General features: G+C 44.1%; 1 protein-coding gene across 1 annotated transcript in view; it reads right to left on the reverse strand.

Annotated features, from left to right (window-relative positions):
- Window positions 1–16,669, reverse strand: part of prex2 (phosphatidylinositol-3,4,5-trisphosphate-dependent Rac exchange factor 2) — an 87,078-nt gene that overhangs the window by 19,428 nt on the left and 50,981 nt on the right. Inside the window, exons 23-33 of the mRNA XM_061094108.1 lie at window positions 15,661–15,822; window positions 13,138–13,360; window positions 12,840–13,047; window positions 8,616–8,795; window positions 8,383–8,477; window positions 7,384–7,466; window positions 6,692–6,782; window positions 3,378–3,506; window positions 2,340–2,381; window positions 1,566–1,663; window positions 1,315–1,461 (exon numbers count right to left, since the gene is read on the reverse strand). Coding sequence (XP_060950091.1) covers window positions 1,315–1,461; window positions 1,566–1,663; window positions 2,340–2,381; window positions 3,378–3,506; window positions 6,692–6,782; window positions 7,384–7,466; window positions 8,383–8,477; window positions 8,616–8,795; window positions 12,840–13,047; window positions 13,138–13,360; window positions 15,661–15,822 — 1,458 coding nt within the window. The remainder of the gene's footprint in view (window positions 1–1,314; window positions 1,462–1,565; window positions 1,664–2,339; window positions 2,382–3,377; window positions 3,507–6,691; window positions 6,783–7,383; window positions 7,467–8,382; window positions 8,478–8,615; window positions 8,796–12,839; window positions 13,048–13,137; window positions 13,361–15,660; window positions 15,823–16,669) is intronic.

Below are 16,669 nucleotides of genomic sequence, written 5' to 3' on the forward strand. Positions count from 1 at the left end.
CTGGGGACCTGATGTAAGCCGCACACCCCTCTAACTTAAACAACCGGTCATCCAGAATAAACTTTTACTGCACTTCCTGTGTTTCTAATTCCCAGTGAGAGGACACAGAAATAGAAGCTAAATCAAAATGTCTCATTGCTAAAAAAAAACTTTGTGGTGGATGATGCAAAATGCAGAAGAGAAGCCCAAAGTTAATTAAGTGAACAGTCCTTCAGCTGCTCACTTTTAAGTTCCAGGTTCTCAAACTCACTTAGAGGCACTCAACTGAAGTGAAATTATTAATAAGCTCTTGAAGGGAGAGGCTAACTAAGGTCACAATGTGCGGCTCCACAGAGGCTTTCCATAAAATACCAGTCTGGACCCTGTCTTTCCACTGGACTGCAGAAAAGACCAGTCTGATATCTAATAACCCACTTTTTCAACTTTATAAAAACTAGATGAAACATTGATTACTCAAATCAATATACAAAACTAAATGGGATTATTTATCTGAGTCTACTATGACTTAACATAGACGTAAACATTTCTGTCATTTTCAAGGGGGCTTTGGATCAGACGAGAATTCTCCAAAACAGACAATTCAATTGTTTAAATGTATGTCCTGGTATATCTGTTACATTATGTTATTTATGTAACTTTTCTTTATGTTATTTTTGTAAATGTGCTTTGTATGCCGTCAAATGTTTTTTTTAAAGTGTGTGTTTCCCCAGAAAACTGTTTTCAGTTAGAACAGGATGGTGAAGCCGTTCCTGTGACTTGAGCAACAGAGGACGGAGGTCGGCTGTGGGCTCTGGCTCCTGAAACCAGTGGCACACCTCAACCATTCACACCGCGTCCACACACAGTCACTGCGGGCGGACTGTCGGCTGCACTCAGCACATTTTTCAGAATTTCTGTGTCTGGTGGTGGCATCTTGATTGATGATCGATTTTTTTTAAATCCAAACTTTTGAATGGAAGATTACGTCTTATTTGCTTAGCTGTAACTCATCATTACACTTACTCAGAGAGTGGATTAAAAATAGTGGATATCACAAAATTCATGACATTTTAGATTATATGATGAATAGATACTTATGGTTTCATATCTGATAGTTATCATTTAAAGTACTATATGTATAAGATAGATATGCATGTACATGGATTCAATGTATTTACAGCTGAAATCTGCATGTTTACTGAAAATCTAAGTAAAGTAATTTGAATTGTCAGTTTAGAAAATATACATATGTGTATATAGACGGTAATTCCTGTTTTTAGAGTGTCTGTTAAAGCAGATTAACTGAGATTGTGGCGTGAGTGGTCTGGTGCTCACCAAATTGGGGGACAGGAGGGACTGGAAGTGGAAGAGCAGCCCGGCGCTGGCGATCTGCTCCAGCCATCGGCAGCCGGCTTCCTGAGTCTCCTGTAGGTCCTGGGGGTCCGAGCTGTCCTGGTCCATGTCCCTGCTCACGCTGTGGAACTGAAAGTGAACGCAAGAAGGCCAACCAGTGAGCTAAGGTTAAAACAAAAAATCTAAAAGAAAAATCCATTAGTAGGGTATTTTTGTACACTTGTATAATTTACCTGGTTGAGGACGGCCAGTAGATGCTCTGTGAAGGCACACACAGCTGCGACCAGAGACTGACAGAACACCATATCTCGACGCAACTGGATTTCTGAGTCTAATGGGGAAACAAAAATGATATGAGGAACATAGCAAAATGATTGAGGTGAAATAAAAACAATGAACATTACAGATAAGAAAGATAAGAAAGGTAAAGAGTGGAGAAGATCAAATACACAAAACTGAGGAGCGAAAATCAAAAACTGAGGTGTAGGTGTCAAGGTTCAAAGACAAAAGTGATAGAGATACGTGTGTGAGTTTGTTATGGTCATGGAAACTGTGAGGTGACAAAAAGTCATGGCTGCTTTTTATTAAATCTGCTGAGTATAAAATATTGTATCAGACAGAAATGAGAGCAAATGACAGGTTCACCCAAGTGGAATATTAATTTGCTGCTGGAAAATCCCTGAGAAATAGACCCCTTGGAAAAGTTCGGCGATCCATTTAATTACAAATGAGTTCATGAACCCGTCAGAAATTAAGAATGAGTTGTGAGATTATAAAATGATTAACCAATCCAACAAACTGCCTACAAAAAAACGACCCTTTACTACTTTTTACTATTGCACTTCCTGGAGGTAGTGTCACGTGATATGCGTTTTCAGGCTTGTTAGTATGGACTGGGATTAAAACCAAACGGAGCCAAAATGCTTAGACAGAGATTGTTTTAATTTGAAAACGTATGTATAACATCCTGTATTTCTGTTTCACTGCATGTGGAAAGTAAAACAAACCTGTGTACTGTAGAAGGACCAAGAGCAGCCTCGTCTTCACCTCTGAAAAAGAAACCAAACAAGTCAGTCCAGTGAGACGCGAATGACCTTGTACACAACCGTACAATCCAATGAGCCCTTCTCCTCAACTACAATATTATGACCTGTGCAAGAAAAAACTACCTCTTCTAGTCATAAATAAATAGGGCATTGCTGTATAACTCTTTTGCTCTATCCCAGCTCTGCAGCTGTTTATCTTCACATATATGGAAAAAGAAGCACACAGCGTCATAAAAACCAGCCAAAGGCAAAGATAATAACATAAATCTGCATTTGTTTATAGCCGTATCAGAGGCGCGGAGAGCTTGGCAGGATCCTGTGCTGCATGAAAAGGCCATTATGGGTAGGGAGGGGAGAATTGGTGTGCACATGCCAAGCTGCGCATTAATATTAACTCTGCTTATTTGTACTCCCTCTGTCGTGACCACCAGCTCACCTTTCCCAGGAGGGTCATGTCGCTGAGATTGGGGCTGCGTCTGCACGTGCTCACTTGTGGCCGTGCATCTGTATGTACATACTCTGTTTGTCTGTGTAATCACACTGCGGGCCAACAAACACAAAAACCACACACTGCAATTAAGGATAAATGAGGCCGGACTTCCAGAAAAATAAGAGGAATCTCACAGTGTAGCTCTAACGCTGTTTACACTGCTGCTCTGTGGCTCAAATTTATGAATCCCAGGATGGTTTTGGGATTTAAAGTTTCAAGAGAGCGGTACGGTTAGTGGACTGAGACTACCTGTACGTGACTGCAGCAGAGGTTAATATTGCATCTAATAAATATGATGAGGGGCACTAGAGAACTGGTCAATTTAATGGGCCTCCCAAGCCAGGTATACCTTTCCAGATAATTTGATTGTGGAGCAAGCTTTAGGTTCCTAGCTCTGTGAAAGCAAGAGTATGTGTGTGTGTGTGTGTGTGTGTGTGTGTGTGTGTGTGTCTGTGTGTGCACGTGTGCGTGGTTTAACCGTGTTTGTTATAATTCAGGTGGGTGCTGACCTTCAACATATTTCGCGATGGTTTGCGTGAGGGTCTGAACGCTGCTGGGCAGGTTCCAAGGATCCTGCTTGACATGGAGACGCAGCTTCTTGGTGCAGTTCACCTTGGGCTCCATCTCCTGCTGAAACTCTGACACACACACACAGACACAAACAATGAATAAACACAGACCTAGTGTTGGGATATGACTGTGTGTGTGTGTGTGTGTGTGTGTGTGTGTGTGTGTGTGTGTGTGTGTGTGTGTGTGTGTGTGTGTGTGTGTGTGTGTGTGTGTGTGTGTGTGTGTGTGTGTAAACCCTATTTCACAAAGCAAGGAAGTGGATTTGCCTTAGTGAGCAATATTTCATTCCACAGACAGATTTCATTATTTAATTTGTGTCTCCTTTGTGTTTATTGGTGGAGAGCAAACCAACTAGGTGCATACCACCACCTACTGTATCAGTGTGTAATGAATTCATAGTAAAATGCAATTGGACCTAATAGAAATAAAGAAACACTCTTAATCTCATAATGTCTACGCTCTTCCCTCTCACTCCTCCGGCTCTCTTTTTTTCTCCGCTTGTCTCCAGTCTACTTCATTGCCAGATGTTTATTGCCATCATAAAATTCCCATTACTTCGCAAAAGCAGTCGAACTCTTTTAACGTACAACACACGTAAATTATTACGTGTGTTGTACACACGTGGTTCATTTAGTCAAAAAATGGTATTCACTCAAAAGGCAATCAGGAAAGATAACTGATCCTAATAAATCACTATACTCCTCCGCATCGTACTTAACTGTTTTTCTTCCATAAATCTCTCTTCTTCTTTTTCATCTTTTGTTTTCTTGTCCTCTATCTCTTGCTCCAAATGTGTCTCATTAACATCAAGTTCATTCTCTTTTTCTTTCCATGTTAGCCTCTCTCTTTTATCTATCTGTCTATCTATCATAGGACAGTAAGACCAGGCTTCGATCGCCTACAATCTAATCACTTTGTCATTGAGTCTTTGCAGGAGCCGAACACGACTGTAAAACTCTGTCAATCTGATGTAGCCTCTTTCAAAACCCGACAGAATGACTTGTAACAAAGTTTACTCTGGAGACGAAGAGCAGATCTGCGATAAAGTGACGGCTGTTTAACAGCGCCTTAAAGAGTGTGTCTGTGAGGAGGAGCGCAGGGTGTCACAATCCAGCATATTTCCCGTGTGTGTGTGTGTGTGTGTGTGTGTGTGTGTGTGTGTGTGTGTGTGTGTGTGTGTGTGTCTGAGGGCGACAGAGAGAGTGAGAGATCAGATGCAGGAATGCTCTACTTGTGAGATAATCCCGTTTGCTGTGTTATCAACCGCACACATTAGTGGAGTTAAGACGGATCAGCTCTGATCAAGGCCTTCATATCCCTCCTTGGGGCATTTATGCATACCACACACACACACACACACACACACACACACACACACACACACACACACACACACACACACACACACACACACACACACACACACACACACACACACACACACACACACACACACACACACACACACACACACACACACACACCAATGCACACAAACCACAAGCAGACCTATTTTCAGTTCAAGCAAATCTGCACTCAATTCATGGAAGTCTGTTTCCCAAATGGAGCGCTGTGTTTGGAGGCTATACTTATGAAAACATGCAGAATAAATGAGTAATCTGCTCTTTAGCTTTTAGCACACTTCATTTTAGAGTAGTTCAAGGACAAACAATAACTTTTTTCACAGGTTCAAACAGACCACATTTGTACAAAACGTTCAGTTATCCTACTTGCAAAATCTGGGAGCCATACTTGCACGGCTTGGGAAAAAATAAGGAAGAAAACAATTGTTGCTTTTGAGCATGGTTTTCTTTCTATCTTATCTCCAGACTGGGCTGAGTCATGTGAGCCGGTCCACAGATCATGAAAGGCCACAGTGAGCTAGTTTGTATTTGTAGTGGGAAATGATAAGGATAAATTTAGCCCCCTCCAGCAACATTTCCTACATTTTCCTGTGAGAGATAAACTGTAACAATAGCCTCCGCTGTTAAACACCAAGGCCAAACGAGGTTAGGTGGCAAATAAACAAACCTATCAGATAACACACGCACAGCAAAGTTGTTACAGGGTCACTTTTTGTATTGGCTGGTAGGTAGCACTATAATTCCGAGAAAGGGAAGATGAGTTTGTAACCAAGTGGTTCTGGTTCAACACTGAGAAGTGCTTTTGAGAGAAGGGCACTGGAAGAGCTGAAGGGAAGAGATCGATGTAAAAGAATAGGAAGAATGGAGGAGAATCTTCTTTGTAGGTGCTGTAATCCACCGACTAAACATCCCCCATGTCTCGACCATCACATCTGTGCACAGACACGCACGCACACACTTAACACAACAGGAAGTTGCAACCCCTGTGTGCAGGTAGCTGCGGAATTTTGAGAATATGCTATTTTCTCTCAGTATTCTGCCCGTTGGGATTGGGAGTTTCTTTGATATGATCTTTCTTATACTGGGCCCAGTGTGAAGCCCAGCAAGACCCAAGAAGCACAGCTACACATCAGTATTTGTGTCAGTACCAGATATATTTGTTTTTACACGTTCCCATAGACAACCAGATGTGTTGTAGGTGTAATTGTTCACATACATGCTTCACATACGTACTATGCGTGAACTAGACATGTTATTGGAGTTTTCTGCTAGAGGGCACAACACAGAATTTAGATCATATGGAACCTAAACAAAAAACATAGCGATACTTGAGGAGGTGATTGCAGCGCCATACAGACGACGTTGCTGATTTTTGTTACTGATTACATACCCACTGACCCCTGTCACATCCTGTCCCTGCACTCCCTCTAATGTTCATGTGAGTACTGCATCTTACGAACATGTAGCGTTCATTTCAGAGGACATGCACAACCCAACGCACCGTACAGACGCAAGACGCGTGAGGCAGCCACGATACGTCTGCTAAGTGATAGGTGGGCATATCAGGAATGAATGAGGTGATGGACACTAATATCTGAACACTATTTTAATGTTTATTCAGCAAGGACTACTATTCTTCGTGTGACAGTGGTTCAGTGGACATTGGACATTTCAAGACCAAAAATATATAGTGGATTACCGATATGGGGAGTGAATAAATCTCATGCTTATAGTTATTTTCTCCTTTGTTTAATGCTGGTTGGAGATTGTTGTGTTTTTCTATCATGGAAATATGTAAAGTAATTAAACTTGAGTCATAAAAAAGTGTTTTGATGAGTCATTCAAGATGTAATAAGATTTGATTAAGGTGCACAGTCCTGGTGTTTTACCTTGTAATCCTCTTCCAGGCGTGAAGCATTTCGTCTGCTCGAACGCCCGAGCCACCACCGCTCCTCTCAGCATGCTGGTGATTGAGTCCACCTGTAGAAAGCATGAGGGTCAAGTAGTGGCATGATACAGTTCCCCCCCCGCTGAGCTGGGATCGAAAGTATGCGGAGGGAAGCGAGATCCGCCGCCCAAACATAACCAACACCTGGTTCACTTGTTCTCTTTGTAACAAACACACACACAATCCCACAGAGCCCCAGTGAATACACTTTGCTATGCGGTGTATAAACAAAGCTGGAGAAACTGCTCCACAAGAAAACAAATGACAGGAAGCAGCCAGAAAGTGCCCAGACAGCAAAGCAAGGCAAAGCTTTTCCACTGTCGATGGAGACATCCTCACAAAACCTCTCATGGATGTAATAAGCGTGTGTGTGTGTGTGTGTGTGTGTGTGTGTGTGTGTGTGTGCTACAGAGAGTATATATGTAATCAGATATGACCAGCATTGCTTCAAAGGCTTCTGAAAGGTCAAGGGGCAACTTAAGGCTGCAACAATTTCCCCTTCCTGAGCACAAACAAAGGTCTGCACATGATTGTGTTAATAGTTGTTCTAACACACATTTAGACAACAAAAAAACTAACAGCGAAGTTGATATTTGACAGACCAATGAAATATAAAGATGTGAAGGGACTCACCTGGCTAAACAGATGCTCCAGGAAGCTGTGAAGTTTCTTCTGCTTCTCGTGGGACAGCCACACACTGGAGGGCATCTCATCTCCTGCAGAGGTGCGGCCACAACTTGGCAGTATTAGTCCACACGTTTACCCATGCACAATTACTTTACATATTACTAACATACATGAGACATATGATTGCAAATACAGTACAGTATTACTTTTCTGTCATATTATAACACAGCTTTGACAAGTGTGTGCGTGTGTGTGTGTGTGCGTTTGGTGTGTGTGTGTGAGACGGAGACTGAGGCAGTGAGGAAGGATATCTAACAGGATACACAGCTGTGTAAGACATTAATGACAAATCAGAGATGTGCGGCCACACTTCTGCCAAATCCAATTAGATTCAACTTCAGGCTTTTTTTTGTTCTCCACCTCCAGAAAAAATATAATCATTCAATCACATTGTAACCATGACCTGTCAATGATGGGACCGTTTTTGCAACTTTGTGGCTGATTCTAAAATCTATCTGGGACCAGGGAATAGCTATAAATTGTTTATAAATGTTATACAGTAAATATAACCCACACATTATGGATTATATTGACCAGATTTGAAAAATTAATATCGAAGCTAACAGCTATTTTTCTATGTATAGACAAAGTGGAGTTATGTCATTACACTCTCTCTGTGTGTGTTGGGATTCAAGCTCCTCTGTTCTTTGTTTTGGTAGCTGGTCGGAGCATGTGTTCATGTGTGTGAACGTAAGCTCCTCCCTGTGGAACCCTCCCCCCCTCCCCACATGTATAAAGCACAGCTCCAGCTGCAATCTGCCGTGGTTTAAACATGACACCAGGCTGTGGACACTCATTCACACGTTTTCCGCAGTGTGTCACCTGCCCATCGTTAGGAATATTGTGAATATTTAACCTTTGAGATGTGTTATTCTACCTGTAATACACTATCACTACCAGGTGAAGGAGAATAATGCTTGTGTTCATTGTTTTGCGTGTGTGTACCTGAGTCCATCTCATCACTGTGGACATAGGAGCTACAGTGGCTGCTGCAGATGCTGGTGAAGGAGGCAATGGAGTTTCTGTTGCTGTTACAGTCACTGATGAGAAATGGGAAGAGGAGACAAAATATCTGAGAGTGCTCATTGATTTTGATCAGTTAATAAAATCTATTATTGCTAAACTGTCTCTGAACATCTGCCCCTCCCATGTAAGCACCTTTCACTGCAGTTGTGTACCTGTATGAGTCTCTGTTGCTGATCGTGTCGTGTCCCGAGTCCTCCTGCTCGTCCCCGGCCACGTTGAAACACACTTTCTTCCCGTTGCGCTCGCCCTTCTCCCCCTCGCTCTCTGCGGAGATGTAACTCTCCGGGGTCCTCGCCTCTGACGCTGGAGGGTGTGTGATGGAGGACAGAATGCTGCGGGAGAGAGAAGGTGGAGAAGAAGAAAACAGACAGGAGGGATTACATAAAGCGGCAATGACATTCATCCAAAACCAACAGCGAAGTCAGCGTGGTAAAAACAACTTCTTTGATCGGACTCATGCTACACGGGAAGTTCTTACATGCAGTTACATACAGTGTGTGCTTTCATGTGTGAGGGCTCCCCCAGCTGAGCGAGTGGGCCGAACAAAACCCCCGGTCTGTTTGTGCCCGGCTTCCGCACAAACAGCTTCAGACGATCAGGGATCCGCATCATATTAATAGGTCGGAACATGCAGCAGGGTGCAGCTGTGTCAACACGCCGCAGCTCCGCACCCCCCTCACTGTTCCTGCTGCTCTGTATTCTATCAGCCGGCTATCAGAGGAGCAGGAAGGGACCGGCCCGGGATATTTTTACAGTTGCAGCAACACATGGTGGCATTTAAGGCAATATTCCAATAAATGCTGGGCTTGGACTTTTTTTTTGATCTCTCCCCACGCACACACTCGGACACGCGATGTCTGTTTACGTTCCAGGCCCATTTTAATTTGTGTCCGCTTACATTTTTCCATTGAGTCATAACCTCGGCCTTAAGGACATTTTAAAGTGGAGGCAACGGGGGGGGGGGGGGGGGGCTAAAGGGGACTCACAGCTATGTGAAACGTCCCCCTCATGTGACATGTCACCCAAATGCATCTCAGGTTTTTATGCCTCTTGATGATTTTAAACACCTCCACCCCCCTGGTTTCTCTCTCTCTCTCTCTCTCTCTCTCTCTCTCTCTCTCTCTCTCTCTCTCTCTCTCTCTCTCTCTCTCTCGCTTGCTCTCTCTCTCTCTCTCTCCCTCTCCCTCTCCCTCTCTCTCTCTCTCTCTCTCTCTCTCTCTCCCTCTCCCTCTCCCTCTCTCTCTCTCTCTCTCTCTCTCTCGCTCTCGCTCTCGCTCGCTCTCTCTCTCTATCTCGCTTGCTCTCTCTCTCTCTCTCTCTCTCTCTCTCTCTCTCTCTCTCTCTCTCTCTCTCTCTCTCTCTCTCTCTCTCTCTCTCTCTCTCTCTCTCGCTCTCTCTCTCGCTCGCTCTCTCTCTCTCTCTCGCTTGCTCTCTCTCTCTCTCTCTCTCTCCCTCTCTCTCTCTCGCTCTCGCTCGCTCTCTCTCTCTCTCTCGCTTGCTCTCTCTCTCTCTCTCTCTCCCTCTCTCTCTCCACTGGCCCCCTTTCCACCCATTCACAGGCTGACTGGACCACCGAGATGCCCTCATTATGGCCCACTCCAGGAGCTACCACAATGCCCCTCCAAAAAGGAGATTGGCATTCCATCACTATGGAGAAGTCCTCCGGGCTCTGTGATTGGCTATTGGTTAATAAAGAAGCGAGCGCAGTTTGGGGCCTTTGGGGTGCAAACTAACCGAGGGAGCAAATGGGAATAACAATGACTGGATCAGAGAAGGGGCTTTGACAGAAAGAGAGAGAGAGAGAGGGAAAAAAAGAAAAAGCAGGAGAACGAGAGCAGGCCACAGCACACCACTGCTTATCAGAGAGATCTCTTAATCTCTCACAGGAAGCTCTTTAACCTACTTTGACACATTTAGCCATTAGTCATCAATTGCCTTCATCGCATCTGTAAGTGCATCTGCATAACAAAGCCCCTCATCAGGCCGTTTCATGGGAGGACATTTGCATAATGCTTTAATCTATACTGTGGTAAAGAAAGTGGAGCACCCTATGGCTGGGAAACTGCTGCCAGTCTGTCAATGATGTGCGGTGTAATAACGAAATTATGTGAAAAAGAGGAAAGTTGGGAGGAAAAGGGGGGGGTTGTGTGATCCAGGAAAGGGAGGAGGGCCCTGACACGAAGCACGTCAGCACCGGGCACGTCCCCACACAGCTGTGACCCCCTGTCTGTCACACCAGGTCGCAGGTCGCAGCCTCCACAAGGATTCCTCGAGAAACTGCCAATAAATTATGTAACAGCATTCGACATCCAGTTGTTTTCTCTTTCCTAAATTACTTGCGGATATTTCTAATCTACTACGAATTTACCAGACTTCCTATTTCTGCTCTGGGCCGAGAGCAGGGAGGGAGGACGGGGTTGTTTGACATACCACACACTTTAAATATGGCCAGTGTTACTTCATTATAAAGTGCTTCTGTCAAAGCTAGGCACACCCGTAACAGAAAAAGAAAAGGAGACGCAAGAAAGTGATGGATGTGTGCGTCTGTGTGTGCAGAGGGGTGTAGAGAAAAGTGTGTGTAGCGGAAATAAGACAGGACAAAGGGGATGTGAGAGTGCTTGGAGCAGGGCAGGGCGGGGGGGGGGGGGGGGGGTGGGTGAACGATGAAAGTAGCAGCGACCCAACGCCAGTCATCGAACAAGCAAACTAAACTAATGATGAGCTCAGGAGGGATCAACACACCCACACAGGTCACACCACATCCAGACTGCAAGCGCCACAGCCCACATTCGCTCCGCTGCTGTGAAACACTCCTCCCCCCCATCCCCACAAGCTCATCCTTTAACAAGCTCCTGAAGTGTGCACGGGAAAGGTCGTTATCCCTGCTCTCAACCCGTCTCGTATCATTTCAATGGCCACTACGTTAATTGGTGGCAACAGGAGCATGGGGAAAATTTTGTCCAGACTTGGTTATTAAGAGCCGTGCTGTGGACTCAACTCATTTACACGTCAGTGAGGTGACAGCTCCGCTCCATCTAACAACTTTTAACGTCATTATCTGAACACTGCTGCTGCTGCTGAGGACACTAATGATCTTAATCAGTCAAATGATCATATCAAAGCACATATATTTCAATCAATGACAAGAACCTGCAGGGAAATTCCAAAAAAGTTTCGAAGATGTCTTACTTAAGCAGCTTTCAGACCTGCACTGAACTCTGGGTCCCAGCGAGAGGCTCCAAACATTCTCTTGAGTTTCTCCTTTCAGCCCCCTGGGGAGAGCTCCAAGCATGCCTGAATGAACCCATGCATGTGGATGAGATGTCTAACACTTGACGAACACGTAGAAGAACCTAAGCTGTTGATGTGCTGCAAAACGTGTGATCTCTGCAGCAGAATGAATACGTTAGATCCTGCCTCTGCCTTCTGTGCCAACCCCTCACCTGAATACTCTGGAGATTTCTGTGTTGTTGTGAACGCATCTGAGAGGAGAATCTCCCGCTGCGTTGTTCAAGAGTGAATCTCAAACACCAGAGTAAGATCTGACCCAGTTGTGGACATTCTCAGGAGTGTTGCTGTGCATGATTATATATCAATGGTCCATTGTTAGTGAATGGACTTTCGAGAGGGCACCTGGCTTAATGACACGCCCTCTGGCTCACTGAGATTGTATTTCCTGTTTGGGGATGGGGGATGCAGGAATGGGTCAGTGTTTTCCATTTCCTTTTTCGTGGACGCATGTGTCTCCAGACAATGAACCGGCCGAGCTGAACACAGAGCTGCCAGGCAGGAAACACACGCATAACATAGCAGGTGTAAAATCATCTACATAGATGCCGCAGGAGAATACCTTTGGTTAGAGAAAACCACCACAATGCCTTGTTGCTGTCGCTCCTTCTGTTTCCCTGTGTCTCTCCCACTGATGCACACACACAGCCTGGTGCCAGAGTAATGACCAAAATGTATGACCGCTAAGTGCCAGACGCAGCACACTGACCATGCAGGCTGTTAAAGTTACAGCTTGTTATATGAGGCAATCTGGTTTCTCAAAGCATTTCCAATCAAGCTGAATGGTATCTCACTTTCCATCACAGGAAAGTGATTTGAAGTGTTTCAAAAAAATATTAATTTTACCCACTGTTTTTCAATTTGAGGGGAACGTGCTCGAACAAATTAATCTCAAACTCGGGCAATTTGATGAAACTCAGCACCCTGTCTCACATGGGAATGGATTGCAGGGAGTTGTGCTTATGTGAAACAAATGAGCAATGTGTTATGTGTGTGCATGTGTGGTTGTGTTTGAGAGTTTGACCGCTTGCATCCCTGCACGCACGTGACCATTGTTTACACACATGTATGCTAACGTGGCCACTTACTCATGAATGTGGGCGCCATGCGTCTCCATCTCTTTGACAACTGTTGTGAGTTTGTAGAGGAGTTTCTGGTACGCGTCCAGGGTGAGCAGGTCGTCCTCTCTGAGCAGGAAGCGAAGGCCGTGTCCCTCCGTCCGGCCCAAGCTGTGACCCGACGGGGCCGCCATCGTGGTAAAGGTGTGCTGGACATTAACCATGGGGTTCAGTTTACCTAAGGCAACACAAACGCCAGAGTTAAAAGTCTGGAATTTAAAGATAAATATGCAAAATGACTCCACTCTGCATTGGGTTCTTCACTCACCCTGCTCAGCACTGCTGCGTCTTCCCTTCTCCAGCGTGTTCTTCCTGTTGTCCAGCTGCACACCAAAGGCACTTCCCAGGGAGGTGGTGGTTTTGGGGTAGGAGACCTCCATCACGTTAACATGACAGTTTGTTGGGCAGAAGTCGCTGCTGTGGAGTGGGGACACCTTGGCCTTGGCCTGCTTGAAGGTGGGCCACGCTCGGTTCTTCAGGACCCTGGCAAACTGACACAAAGAGAGGGACGCCCATGGTCATGTCATGTTTATTTATAAAGCATATTTGAAACAACCAGAGTTGAACATTGTGCTGTAAAATAAATACATACTAATAAAAAACGATTGTTTAAAATGCCTTTAGTGACAAAAACATATTAATATTTTTATGTTCATTTGTTAATTTGTTTACTTTAATGTGGCTGAGGAAGTGGTATAATAATGAGTGCTAGGTGTGGGTGGAGATCTTGCATGATAATTGCACTGACTGCAGGGAATTCCACCCCAGCAATGGCTGCTAGCTTTATAAATATAGTAATCAAATGTGTATAATAGGCGTTGAAATTTATGATTTTAGAAGAGACTTCTATTTTAGGACCAAGAGAATAAAAGGCTCCATGAGAAATAAAAGAGATACAGATGAAATACAGGATGGACAATCTGTCAATAAAGTCTATGGTTTTATTTTACATCCATGACAGTGGAACGAAAAGAGAATGAGCATAAACTTCTATCACTCTATCACTCCTTGTTTATGTGGCAGCTCAAATCCAAGACAAACACATAACGTCATCATCACTCACATAATCTGAAAAACTCCAGCGCCCCCTCATAACCATTTATCATCATGAAAGGATATGAAGGATATTTAATGAAATAAGATGCGTAGCAGCTCTTATCGCCATGTTGTAAGATGTTCATGATGAGAATATGTTTTATTTAACTTTTTGTGATTTGATTTGTATCTTCATGAAATCTTCACAGAGCATGGTCACGGTTTGCATTTTCGTTAAGTTTGTCAAACCCACTTCAGAATGAAAATGGTGTTTCTTCAGATAAAATAAAGATCGCATGTATCCTGTATATACTGTTAAACGAAATAAAATATCCTCCAGGGTGCTGAATGATCTAACTGGAAGAAACATGTGGATAAACTTTACATGGAACTCCTTCCGACCCTGTTGTGAAGGCAAACTTTCCCAACATGCTACAAGATAACATCTCCGAGTAGAACATGATACACACGGAGCCTTGAGGACTCCTCAGATCAAACAGAGCAGATACACAATATCACAAACACATTTTATTTCATTGCAACATTTGGTTGCACTGTCCCTGAACCCGTCGTCACAGGGCCTGTGTAATTTCTCGGATGTGACAAAGCAGATGCCGCAAACCGGATCAGTTTCTGGGCAACTTGGGACATCAGGCAACATAGCATCATGTCCCGTTGGACCCAAAGGTCTGAGAGAGTGGTCCTATACTTTTGGGCCCCACTGTATATAATAACTATGGAGCTTAAACTCAACATTTCCTCAGTAATCTCAGAGAGCTGGAGGCTGCTGCTCAAAGCATCACGATACGGTCCAGATGGGTCGTGAGCTGACCTTCTCTTTATGAAACCCATCACCGCATCCCCTCCAGTCTCTAGAGGTTTCTTCACATCTGTCCTCTTATCACTTTCTGCTGTGTCTAACTGTCTTCTCTGTCCTCATTCTTTCGCTCTTCCTCTATCTACATCTCTTGGTCCTTTCTTACACTCCCCCTACTCTCTCTCTCTAGGGGTCGGCGAAGAGGAGATCTTACACAACTGAAGTCCTGGCTGTGGCTGAGCGCGGCTATTTTTAAGTGACTGGTAATTAATCCAAGGCCCGCTCCAATGTCGAGTCAGATGTTTTCATTTCTCCTCTCTTTTCCTTTTTCCTCGCTCACACGTGCATTACATTACGTTGTTTTGCCTATAGACACATGATTACAGATCGGATGGAAAATTACGAAAATACTTTGGTTGTAACCTAATTAGTGCCAGATAATACCACGCATGTTTGTTAATGACGAACATTTCCCCATCACCTGCAGGTCAATGAGGGCTAACCACATGTTCTGAGCAGTTGGATGTTGTTTTCAGTGTGTCACCATGCTGCTGGTGCACTTTGACATGCTGATGTCAGCACACCAAGAATACAAACATGAATGCCATCTGTGCATTTATAGTGTGTTTTAGTCACTTCCCCTATATGTAGGAGAGTCTATTCAATCTGAGCCAGTATGCACTGGAGGCTGCCAGAAAGCTTTTGCCAAAGTGCATCTACACTGAATTGGTTCAGCAGGAGAACCACAGTGAGAGCTCTGTCAAAGTGATCTTTCTACACCAGCTGCATCCTCCTTCTATTCTTGTCAGTCTAAAGGGAATACGGACAACCAAGTCAATTTTCATGGCTCTGAACTATGTTACTATACATACAGTATGCAGTTCGTGGTGGAGACTGGCGAAAGGTCTCTTTGTTATGAGTGCAGCTCAGTAAAATTACCTTTCTGTAGTTGGTGGTGCGTCGGTTGATGTGCTCCACCCTGTCGCCACACATGGCACTGAAGCGTACCTGCAGCTCCTCTGGGATCACATCACAGCTGGAACTCAACCTGCCACACATCTGCACCAGCATGTCATCATTACGTGCCAGTGCCTCCAGGATCTGCTCATTGAAAGGGCAAACAAGAGACAAGGAAGATTATCAGATACTGCAAATGCTTCCAAAATTACCACTTTTGGAGCAACTAATGTAAATGAACCTTTCCAATATAAAAAAAATACAATTTGGATGGAGGGTGGATTTCTCTACAGAATTGCATGAGAAGTTAAGTTCATATCAAAAGTTTCCATTGGCTGAATCCAGGGAGAAAAACAAAGATTCCTGAAACATGTGCTGCATGTATGAAGACTCCACTTTCCAGATGATAGATTAGATATGAGGAAATCTCTGAGCTCCCTTAATGAGTTGCCCAGTGGAGGAGAACGGAAAAGAGGGGAGGAAATGTAACAGCAGGAAGAGACTGATGCACAAGAGAAACCCGTGCACCCCGACAGCGCCGGCAATATTAAAATTCAACATCATACAAGTCTCCAAGGACGATATGGGCAACTTGGGCAGATGTTTGTAATAATACTTCAATTACTTTTACTTTGGAGGAATGGGAAACTACTTATAGTCACAGGGATGTAGCAAGTTTTATATTAATGCGTGTCATGGTTTCATTCAGGATGGTGCTTTTAAAGACTTTTAAAAACAAGGCCTGTAAATCTCAATTGTTTTGAGACTTGAACCCAACTGGTGATCTCTGCAAATTTACCGTGAAGGAGAGAAACGTTGTTCATTGTGAAATTTGGCAACAAGATGTTGCAAACCTCTTTATTCACACCAGCATGTGTTGAATTGATGTCTTGACTGAATCGTCTTCCCTCTGTGTATCTTAAATCAATAATGATCATTCCTGTGAACATCACCGCTGGGATGTAACATGACGGAAATAAAGCTGTCATTT

This window comes from Limanda limanda, chromosome 20 (assembly GCF_963576545.1).
Source record: "Limanda limanda chromosome 20, fLimLim1.1, whole genome shotgun sequence".
Classification (NCBI taxonomy): Eukaryota; Metazoa; Chordata; class Actinopteri; order Pleuronectiformes; family Pleuronectidae; genus Limanda; species Limanda limanda.